General features: G+C 31.2%; 2 protein-coding genes across 2 annotated transcripts; one reads left to right on the top strand and one right to left on the bottom strand.

Moving 5' to 3' along the window:
* Window positions 1–2,436: 2,436 nt before the first annotated feature.
* On the bottom strand, window positions 2,437–5,067 carry LOC133334585 (endothelial differentiation-related factor 1 homolog). Its single transcript, XM_061542898.1, has 3 exons — window positions 4,905–5,067; window positions 3,014–3,174; window positions 2,437–2,939 (listed from the first exon to the last, which is right to left on the bottom strand). Exons 1-3 carry the CDS (start codon window positions 5,026–5,028, stop codon window positions 2,787–2,789), a joined length of 438 nt encoding a protein of 145 aa, XP_061398882.1. The 5' UTR covers window positions 5,029–5,067; the 3' UTR covers window positions 2,437–2,786.
* A 4,104-nt stretch (window positions 5,068–9,171) lies between these two features.
* On the top strand, window positions 9,172–10,177 carry LOC133334591 (protein phosphatase 1 regulatory subunit 7). Its single transcript, XM_061542906.1, has one exon. It carries the CDS (start codon window positions 9,172–9,174, stop codon window positions 10,174–10,176), a length of 1,005 nt encoding a protein of 334 aa, XP_061398890.1. The 3' UTR covers window position 10,177.
* Window positions 10,178–11,486: the final 1,309 nt, after the last annotated feature.

Genomic DNA, 11,486 nt, shown 5'->3' on the forward strand with positions numbered 1-11,486 from the left:
GTGAATAAAATCATTGTAATAATCGTAATCAGAAAGAACCCGCGTTTTATTTGGTACGAATTGTATCGGGAAATAAAACAACGTCTACAAGGGATTTAGTAAAATCTAAGAACGTAACAATATGAAGTCTGATATAGGGAACAATTCTGCATTATTAACTCAAAAATAACGATTTTTTTTATTTATGTCGGTATTGCAGCTAATGAGCGATATGCAATGTAAAAAAGTAGTAGACAAAATAAATTACTATCGAATGCAGTGATCCAAAAATTTACAAAGATCGAAATGTTTCTCTATACAAAACAGAACTCGATGACGAATTCGGTGATTTGGCTCCAGACTGACACTTGTTTCTTTAGAATTATAAATTTACATTGCCTCAAACTTCTTAACGAATTCCTCTATTAACACAAATAAGGTGTCATATTAATGGGCTAAATGTCTTTATTATAGTATCGACAACTTTTATTATAAAAAAACCTCTAAATGGTTTAATTTTTAAAAATATACTTTAAACAAAATTTCGTATATAAATTTTCATATTTATAAATTTTATTATCAGATATCGAAATTATTATTAACAGATATCGAAATTATTATTAACATACTACATCAAAAGATGACGCACAGGCAGAGCGTAACAAAAAATCAAGACTTTGATAAAAATTAAATAATTTGAAAACGTGTTGAGATATTTCGAACCAATCCAATGAATTTTGAATGTAATTTTCCACACAGACAATCACTGGGTTTGAACCTTTTAAATTCTCCAAAAATCGCAATTAGGTCAATAGTTATTTCAATTTTATGAATGTCAATTTGAGACCGCAATGCTATTGATAATAGAGTCGATGTAAATAGCGAAAGGGAAAAATTTATGTTCTGACATTTGCCCCATAACATTTAAACTGAACTTGGTGGTATTGTAATGAAATGTGTGTCATATAAAAGCTAAGAAGTCTGGCTATTTCAAATCGTGTTCGTATTTTCCTCATAAATGTGCGTAACATTATTTTGAAGGATACTATTAAATTTGCTGCTTCTATAATAAAGAAAAAAATATCCCCTTTAATTTAACACCTCATTTGTTGTAATAGAGCAGTTGGTTAAATTTTAACAGCTTGTGGAAGCCGATTCGTAAGCACTATAGGGGGTGAGGGTCATCGCTTTGCTTATTTTGGGTTAAGAGCTATGCTTACTTTTGATGACAAGGGGAAGGGGATAAATAATTGCAATAAATCTTCTTACGAAATACTTGTTAAATTTATAAAAAAATCTATTTAGTTTTTGCCGAATTATTTGCATTTGAATTCAACACTGATCCGAAATAAACTTGATGTTCTGTTCTGAACGCCCATTCCCTTAAAATGAAAAGCGCTCTTATACAAATGGAAATACAATTATTTCTTCATAATGGCTATAGTGTATGTATGTAATACACACAGACTGTGTGATTTGCCTAAAAGTATGCTATAATTTTCTTTACAATCCAACAGCCATTATGAAAAAATTGGCGTTTTGGAAATAACTCTGCGAATTCCTAACCGATTTTCATAATTTCTTAAGATTTATTCCATATTAACAATACAAATATAAACGTATGCTATATAAGAGAAAATTATTTTATTTTAAATATTGACCTTTTTTGTTGAATGCAAACAAAGTTGAAACTATCGTTGTTTGATTTACAAGAAAGTTAGGATAGCGTATCGTCTTCGACTTCAGCGCTTCTTTTGGCATCGTATATAACAGGAACATATGGTCCAAAAGCTTTTTCATATCCCCGTTGAATTATTTTCGTTCCAATAAGAGAAAATCAGCTCCGACGCAAAATAGAATAAATAAAAATGTATAGTCTAATTGATAAATTTCCGGATTATACTCGAGATTCAGTGAAAATCAGCATCCAGTTCTTTTAAACCCATTTAAAAAAGCATTCACAAAATCAACATTGAAGCATTTTCGTTTTTTTATAATTTGGTTTATTTAATTAAAAATATTAAACGATAGTAGAATAAACTCCATTGTGCGCTGATAAAATACAACACATCAAAGGAGAATGACTAAAAATACATTTAAGTTTAGATTTTTTGGTTGGTTGTTATTGGATGATGATGATGATATTGTTAATTGAATTTCAAAGAAACATACTTATATATATTCATGTTATACAGTAATTACATTCAGTTTTGATTTTGTTGTTGCTGTGATTTTTACAGCACACAAATATATTTTAAATGGCATAAATGTAAACTGCATTTGAACGAGTTAAGAAATATAGTGGTTATATAAACATATTCTAGATTCTATGTTCTGTCCTGCTTTGTTTTTTGCCTTTATCCTAAAAGTGATTGTATTCTTAAAAGCTGGATAAAGTGCATCATAGGAGAAAAAAAAAACAAAACAAACTATGACAAATAAGATAGGGGCTATATATCAATAATAGCAACCATTAACATGGCGTTTTATTAGATTAGTTATTGAATTCAAAACTTTGCATTCACAGTCCATCATCTAATTGTTGTTGTATTTGTGTTTTAAGTTTGAAGAAGCCACGGCCTCCCGATAAATTATTTGCGCTTTTTGCTGCCGCTGTTAGCAGAAGTAGTATTAGCATTGTGAGAAAATGAATTGTTGTTTGTCGCAGTACCAGTTGCCGCCACCAATTGTTGTGATTTAGTGGTATCATTCGATTTATTTTTAGTTTTGGCAACTGCAACGACGCCATTCCCACCACTATTACCACCGCCGCTGCCAGTTGTACACGCAGCGGTGGTAGCATTTTCTCACTTCTTACCGGGAGGCGCCAAAGGTTGGCCGCGATCCTTGCCACGCAATTTGATACCAATCACACGTTCGATTTTGCCAAGAATCAGATTATTGGGGATGCCACGACCAGCCTCATAATCTGTAACAATTTGTTGTTTTTCACAGATTTTCTGTAACCAAAAACATAAAGATATATTATTTTGTTATTATCGTGTTTTGGCGGGTTATATAGGTGACAACTTACAGTAGCGAGATCCTTTTGACTTAGGCCTTTAGCTTGACGTCCTTGCATTATAATTTTCCCAACTTCCAATGGAATTTTATCATGTTTCAGCTCTTCAGTTTCACGATCCAATTTGGCAGTATTCTTTGTTGTTACATGCTGTTTGTTGGTGCCAGCACCGACTGCAAGAAAATTTGTCGTATTAAAAATCTTGTAATATTACATGATAATTTTGTTGTTTTATTTTATTTATGTCCAATTGTTATATCTATGTCCAAAAAGAATTATCAGCATATACTTAATTTACAACGTTGTAATGTTTGAGCGGCGCAAACTCAATTTGTTTCATTTTTGCAATTTACATATTTACACATATTTAACAAGTCGTAATAACAAGTAAAACTGCATCGTTTTCTAAGCTACTATTCCGATTGGCTTGAATCCATGACCGAAGAAATATATAAAGAGAGTAAAAAATACAAAGTCGTATAATATTTCAGTATATTCTTTTTATTTTATGACACTCGTCAATGCTAGATATTTTGAATCGAAGAGTGTCATGCATTTTAAAAATTTTGCTTGGTTGGTTTCTATCTTAAAGTCATGTCTTCATAATGCTGTAGATATAATTTGACAGTGTAATTTGTGTATTTAATATAAGAAAAATTAGAGATTGTAAATTGCCTCTCGAGAAGTCTATCATATTTAAGTAAGTACAATAATGGTTTGTCATGTCAAATATGAAATCATTACCGTTTCATTTAGAAATAAGGAGGAAGTTATTTTTAATGAAAGACTGTTTAATTTATTTTTTGCTTAAGTTAAAGGCCGTATCTCTGGGCGATTTGAAACCTCGCTGGACCTCATTACAGAGATATATATTCATTCATAAATATATCTTGAGATATTGACCACCAAAATTCCGCTGGGACCTTGTATTTTCCCAAGCTTCATAAAATTTACTAATGGTATCAATTCGAAATGCTGATTACAATTATGAATTTTCATTACTTCAACATTCAACATAGTTCAACATTTTCGAGCCCACAGTGTTGGGAAATGATTAACTTATCGTTGGGTTATAACATCCATCACCATTATTAGCTTGTACAGAATCCTTAAGCACCTAGGTAAAATTATCAAATTTTAATATATTCCTCTAAAAACACATAGTCAGTAGCCCGAAGGGGGAGAAGGAAGACATTGTGGGTAATGAGACATTAAAATTTATTTCATTGTTTGACAAGGAATTATTATGTACAAAGAATTTATTGAAACTATTTATGTGGTTAATATATTCAAGCCTTCCGTGCGTTATATGCATATGTTGTTGCTTATATATGAGTATTCACTTTAATTATTTGACTGAAAATAGTAAACTACTACATTCTGATTTTTTTAGTACTTTCCACGTTTTCGTTAAATTCTCTTGTTTTTCTTTTCTGAGAAAATAAGGAAATATAGCTGCAAATATCTGATTTCAATTTTCAATAGATTATAGAATCGAGAATTTCCCACCTTCAGGGACGCATAAAATTTCAGAGTTTATTTTAAAAATGTATCATGAAATATACCGGCAAAACACACACACGTGTATTGGCTATGAAGCACCATTACACCAAATAAACTACAAACGACAAAAACAAAAAAAAAATATTTCTGAACTAATAAACACCAATGTGTGACTCTGTATTGACAAGAAGATTCGTAATTCATTCAAAGTATAAGTACTGCAACATTTTGACGATATGATGAAATTGAAGATATATACAATATAAAAAAGGAGGTCATTAGGCGCAGAGTTAAGAAATTAACCTAATTCTGTATATTGACAACGAATGCAATCGTCCGTCTTTCTCATTGTTCATAACCTATAAAATGCACTAAAAATATATATGAATTGTTGACTTACATTTCTGTGTAGTTTCCACAGCTTGACCCTGACGACGGGCTTGATTAATTGCCGACTCCGATTTAAGAACAGAAGCCTTGGGAGCTTTCTTCCTTATAACAGTAACTGTATCCCAATCCGACATGTCTACCTCTTTACTTCTTTTTTATATTCTTACGATACTATAAAACAATAAAATGAAATTTGTACACAAACTTAATATCAGTCTTTGAAATGGATGTATGTCACTGTTGTTCACAGTTGGGTGAAATGATTCGAGAAATGTATTCTTACAATTTATTAGTAGTTTAAAATATATATGTTCAATATTTTCTTATATTCCAGAAGAATCCAAAATAGGGACAAGTAAATCGACTTTTGACTAAAAAAACAAATGCCAAACAACGTTACCTAAATTCCAACGAGGCGCACAAAATTATATGTGGCAAAATGTTTTGTACGTCCGTATTAAGCTGTGTACACACTAGCACTTTTAAATGGCGCTCTTGCACAGATTTTGCTTGTTCGATAGTGTGGACTCTAAAAGTTTCCACACACTATATATCATGCCGTACAGCATTTATCATATTATGTGTGATTTTTTGAAAGTTTGTTTATGTATCTGTGACACACACAATGCATGAAGAATATCAAAATAGTTTTGATTTTGAAAATGAAACCCTTTCAATCTCGTGAATTTTATTTATTTTCAATGTTGACAGTAAATAATTTTGAGTAAACATATATTTAAATTGTGATGAAATAAAAAATAACTGAATTTACGACTCAAAATTTGATTTATTGGACAAAAATCATTTTCTTACAATTTTAAGGCAACAACAACATTGAGGAACAAACTTGAAAAATTATAAAATGTGTAGAATTGAGGAACAAACTTGAAAAATTATAAAATGTGTAGAATTATTTCATATTCTTATTTCTTTACAGGCTTCCCTAAAATTCAACTAGCTCGTTCGACGTTTTTCACCACAATAGTAGAACACATGTATTTATATGAATGTTACCGAAATACGTCGAACGTATAAAATTTCAAGTTGAAAAATTTCAACTTTGACAGAACGTATTTTTCATTTTTGTGGATTAATTTAATAAATTTTCAATTTTGTGTTGCGGTTTGTATATGGATTCGACGTATTTGGGTAATAAAGGGCTAAGCAGAATGCTCGCGTTGAGCCATCCGTTGCGTTAAGTGTTATCGAAAATACAAAAACCACAAGGAAACGATAACACAAATGCTCGAAGTTGATGTGCGCTGCGCTTCGGAGTTAAATATATTTTAACTTTTTGCGTGCGTTAACGCGATAACAAAAAACGTTCAACGCGAACATTCTGTTTAGCCCTTAAGCCGTACAGAACATTTTGCATGGTGGGGAAGTTGAATATTTTTGTAATGACAGCTCGTTTTAATTTGTAATTCATATATCAATTTCAAATATGAACCCATTAAGGCCGATTTCAATTAAATTGCAAACTATACTACTCCATTTAATATTCCTAAAAGTATACGAACAAATTCCAGTAAAGTCAAAATGAAGTTTCAATAAATGATTTTTAGTTGATTTTTTTTTTGCAATGTGGTGTGTACTATTAACAAATATTGAAACAATTATAATACGTTACTGAAAACGAGCATATTAATGAGTAGATTTCACTTTGTGAGGCAAATCGAGGTAAATTAACTAGAACCGGTACAATGTAAATGTACTTTAAGGTGAAAACACATATTAGGATTTCAGGATATGCGTTTGTGTTATCGTGTTATCTTGCACAGATTTTGCTTGTTCGATAGTGTGGACTCTAAAAGTTTCCACACACTATACATCATGCCGTACAGCATTTATCATATTATGTGTGATTTTTTGAAAGTTTGTTTATGTATCTGTGACACACACAATGCATGAAGAATATCAAAATAGTTTTGATTTTGAAAATGAAACCCTTTCAATCTGGTGATTTTTATTTATTTTCAATGTTGACAGTAAATAATTTTGAGTAAACATATATTTAAATTGTGATGAAATAAAAAACAACTGAATTTACGACTCAAAATTTGATTTATTGGACAAAAATCATTTTCTTACAATTTTAAGGCAACAACAACATTGAGGAACAAATTTGAAAAATTATAAAATGTGTAGAATTAAACGACTTGTACATTAGAACTTTTTACAAGGGTAAACCTTCTTTATGAGGATGTAACGTACTGTAAACGTACTGTTATTTCATATTCTTATTTCTTTATGTTTTGCCATGGCATAATTATTGAAGGTAGTCACATTTGAGAAATTAATAATGACAGCTAGTTTTAATTTGTAACTCATATATCAATTTCAAATATGATAAAAAATACATTGGCACATTTTCGAATAAATTAAACATTTTTATTTTCTGAAGCTGCACATTGTTTTAAAAATTGAACTCTATGTGTAAAAACTTATATTTATCGGTTTTAAAGACAGGGTACTTCAACATATTAATAAATGTAAATGATTTAAGAATTTTGCCGCTGGACAAATGATGTGCGTAAACTTCGAATAAATCGAGATTTAATTTGGTGTTGTAAATGGTCTAAATGCGCCTTTTTTGATATATTATTGGATTTCGAGAAAATGATGATAATTAGTGTGTTTGCTTACTTTTCTAGCAAAAATTACTCAGTCACATCTCTCAAGGAAAAATATTTATTTTTTATTTATTCCAAAAAATGCAATTTGAACCCATTAAGGCCGATTTCAATTAAATTGCAAACTATACTACTCCATTTAATATTCCTAAAAGTATACGAACAAATTCCAGTAAAGTCAAAATGAAGTTTCAATAAATGTTTTTTAGTTGATTTTGTTTGCAATGTGGTGTGTACTATTAACAAATATTGAAACAATTACAATACGTTACTGAAAACAAGCATATTAATGAGTAGATTTCACTTTGTGAGGTAAATCGAGGTAAATTAACTAGAACCGGTAAAATGTAAATGTACTTTAAGGTGAAAACACATATTAGGATTTCAGGAGGGGAACGATATGCGTTTGTGTTATCGTTTCCTTGTGGTTGTTGTATTTTCGATAACATATAACGCGACGGATGGCTCAAGACATGGCCTATAAATAAGGTCACCAAGATAGCAATCGAAATCGGAAAACAGCTGTTTTTTCTCAAGTCTAATGTCAAAAATTTCGACTTTGTTTACGTTTTCATAATGGACGTCAATTCACAATAATGCATTTTGACAGCAAACTTGAGAGGTATCGATAATCAGCTGGTCTCCCTTGGTGACCTTATTTATAGGCCATGGGCAAAACAAAGCGAAATTGCAACTGCAGTTTTGTTCAAAGACATAGGCATGGCCTATAAATAAGGTCACCAAGATAGCAATCGAAATCGGAAAACAGCTGTTTTTTCTCAAGTCTAATGTCAAAAATTTCGACTTTGTTTACGTTTTCATAATGGACGTCAATTCACAATAATGCATTTTGACAGCAAACTTGAGAGGTATCGATAATCAGCTGGTCTCCCTTGGTGACCTTATTTATAGGCCATGAGTCCAAGATCTATTAATAAGGTCACCAAGATAGCAATCGAAATCGGAAAACAGCTGCTTTTTCTCAAGTCTAATGTCAAAAATTTCGACTTTGTTTACGTTTTCATAATGGAAGTCAATTAACAATAATGCATTTTGACAGCAAACTGTTCCACTGTTCTTTTGAATCTCTCTCTCTCTCTTTTATTATTTTTTTTTTCGTTTTTCCATATATAGTTCCTTTGCTCCATATAGTTCCTTTGATCCATATAGTACCTTTGCTCCATATAATTCCTTTAGTTCATACAATTTCTTTGCTCCATATAGTTCCGACTCCTACATAGTTCTTTTGAATCTCTCTCTTTCATCATTCTTTTTTTCGTTTTTCCATATATAGTTCCTTTGCTCCATATAGTTCCTTTGCTCTTTATAGTTCCTATGCTCCAAATAGTTCCTTTGCTCCATATAGTTCCTTTGCTCTTTATAGTTCCTTTGCTCCATACAGTTCCTTTGCTTCAAATAGTTCAAAAAAGGAACTGGATCAGAGAAAGGAATTATATTAATTAAAGAACTGGAACTAGTTCCGTTCGTTCCTTTTTCGGAATAGTTCCAATGAACTAGTTCGTTCCGGAACTACCCAACTCTACAATATAGATTATTCATACCACCTTTTGATTGCAACTAAATTGTTTTGCTTCGCCTTCTTAACTAATTTTTCTAGTTTTTTATAATTTATATCGGACAATAATGGCTGATGCCGAAGCCAAGGATAATGAGTCTGGAGAGGAATCGCCCGAATTATCTGTTGTCGCAGCGAACTGCCAAAAAGCGGCAGCTATGCCCAACGTTATACCCGGCGAAAAGTTAAGTTCCATCGAGGAAATAGTTCAAAATGATCCTGAATGCTATGAATTGGATTTAAATCATCATCGCATAGAAAAACTTGAGCATTTGGAACCATTGAAGAACATTGAACGTTTGGGTTTTCGATGGAATTTGATCAAGAAAATTGAAAACTTGGACACCTTAACAACATTGGTGGAATTGGAGTTTTACGATAATCAATTGACGAAAATTGAGAATCTTGATGCATTGGTCAATCTGCAAATATTGGATCTGAGTTTTAATCGTATCACCAAAATTGAAAATTTGGAGAAGCTTACCAAACTGGAGAAGTTGTTTTTGGTTGCCAATAAAATTACACAAATCGAAAACATTGAGATGCTGACAAATCTAACAATGTTGGAGTTGGGTGATAATAAAATAAGGCGTATTGAAAATCTGGATACACTTGTTAACCTACGTCAATTGTTTTTGGGTAAAAATAAAATATCCAAAATTGAAAATCTCGATAAATTAACAAATTTGGAGATACTGAGTCTTCAAGCTAATCGTATTGTAAAAATTGAAAATCTGGAAAAACTTACCAATTTATCGGAATTATATCTCTCCGAGAATGGTATAGAGAAAATTGAAAACTTGGAAGCCAACACGCAATTGGATACATTGGATTTAGCCAAAAACCGTTTGAAAACCATTGACAATATATCGTGTTTGGAACAATTGGAAGAATTATGGTTGAATGATAACTCTATAGATGATTGGAAAAATGTGGAAATCCTCAAGGGCAGCAAATCATTGAAAACGGTGTATTTGGAACATAATCCCTTAGCCAAGGATGTTATGTATCGGCCAAAGTTGAAAGATATTGCCCCATGGTTGCAGAAAATCGACGCTACCTTATGTCGATAAATTATGCCATATACGTAAATTATTTCATCATTTTGTTCATTATCTAAGATAGTGTCTTCTTCATTCGTATGCGTCATAAAAGTTCTTAAAGGAATTAAAATAAATTATCGAATGTTAGTGTGATTTTGTTTTTATTTTTTCCACATTTTTAATATCTAAAAATAATTAAAAATATGTTTGACTATTAATTAGGAAACAAATGAAAATTGAAATAAAAACTTACTACATATATGTTTTCGATATGAAATGTCTGTATATCCATGTTAATGTACACTTATCATTTTCTAGTATTTGTAATAAAACCAACCAGCATTATTAGTGGAAACCATGTATTTATATTTTAATTATGGAGTAGATATATGCATGGAAAATATATCTTCAATCAGATCGATTTTTTTTTGCATTTATCAGTCGAGTTGTTTTCATTAAATGTAAAATGACGGGATCAACTATGGGATAACCTAAACCCTCCTTCAGGATGATGTGTATAAAGGATAAGAACTCCCGAACAGAAGGACAATCATAAAGGTTTTTTATACCCTCCATCATGAAATGAATATTAAAATATTCGTCGGAGATCCAATTGCGATAGAAATATTTAATTAGAACCTTCAAATTTGGTACATAGTTGCTACTACTACTATTATGATGTTTGGCAAAGCAATTGGGATATACCGGTCCCTTTTTGTATTTTTCATGGTTTTAACGGTATTTTGAAACCGTAAGAACAATAATTTGACGTTCTGGGTTCTCTGGGAGAGAAATCATTAAGTCGACTATTTTACGTAGCCCCCATAAAGGTAATGGATTGTAATTTGGCATTCAGAGTTCTTGGAGTATCAGTTTTGACATAGCCCAATACTAAGGTCTATTTTAATATTCGGTATGTTGAAGTCCCTAACCCATTTTTTCAAAATTTAAATTTGGTATAGCAATGAACAAACGGTTGACTAAAGGCATCCGTACATAATAAATCAAAAGTAGATGTGTAATCTAGATTAAATATTTTATATTCGAAACTTAAGTGTACATTCTTCAAATTAAGCTCCCAAAACAAGGATGCGGTGATAACACCCCACATGTAATTCTAAAAAGTGTGAGTTTTTGTAAAAAAGATTTATTTTATTGTATTTCCCTTAAATGACAGAGATGAAAAGGAAAAAATAAAGTATTTTATATATTTATATGTGTATCTGTGTATGTTTATTATGGTGGGTGGTGAGTGTGTGTGTAAACTACGGATATGCTGTATAGTTTATAAATTTATTGATATACGATGTAATTCAAATCAAAAATTATAAGAACGAAGA

This window comes from Musca vetustissima, unplaced genomic scaffold (assembly GCF_032173495.1).
Source record: "Musca vetustissima isolate MV318-11 ecotype Yass unplaced genomic scaffold, APGP_CSIRO_Mvet_v1 utg34183, whole genome shotgun sequence".
Classification (NCBI taxonomy): Eukaryota; Metazoa; Arthropoda; class Insecta; order Diptera; family Muscidae; genus Musca; species Musca vetustissima.

Coding starts and splice junctions, on each gene's coding strand:
- LOC133334591 (XM_061542906.1), top strand. CDS start 9,172: ATGGCTGATGCCGAAGCCAAGGATAATGAGTCTGGAGAGGAATCGCCC.
- LOC133334585 (XM_061542898.1), bottom strand. CDS start 5,028: ATGTCGGATTGGGATACAGTTACTGTTATAAGGAAGAAAGCTCCCAAG. Junction 3,175..4,904: donor TGTGGAAACTACACAGAAAT/GTAAGTCAACAA, acceptor ATTTTCTTGCAG/TCGGTGCTGGCACCAACAAA. Junction 2,940..3,013: donor GTCAAAAGGATCTCGCTACT/GTAAGTTGTCAC, acceptor TTTTGGTTACAG/AAAATCTGTGAAAAACAACA.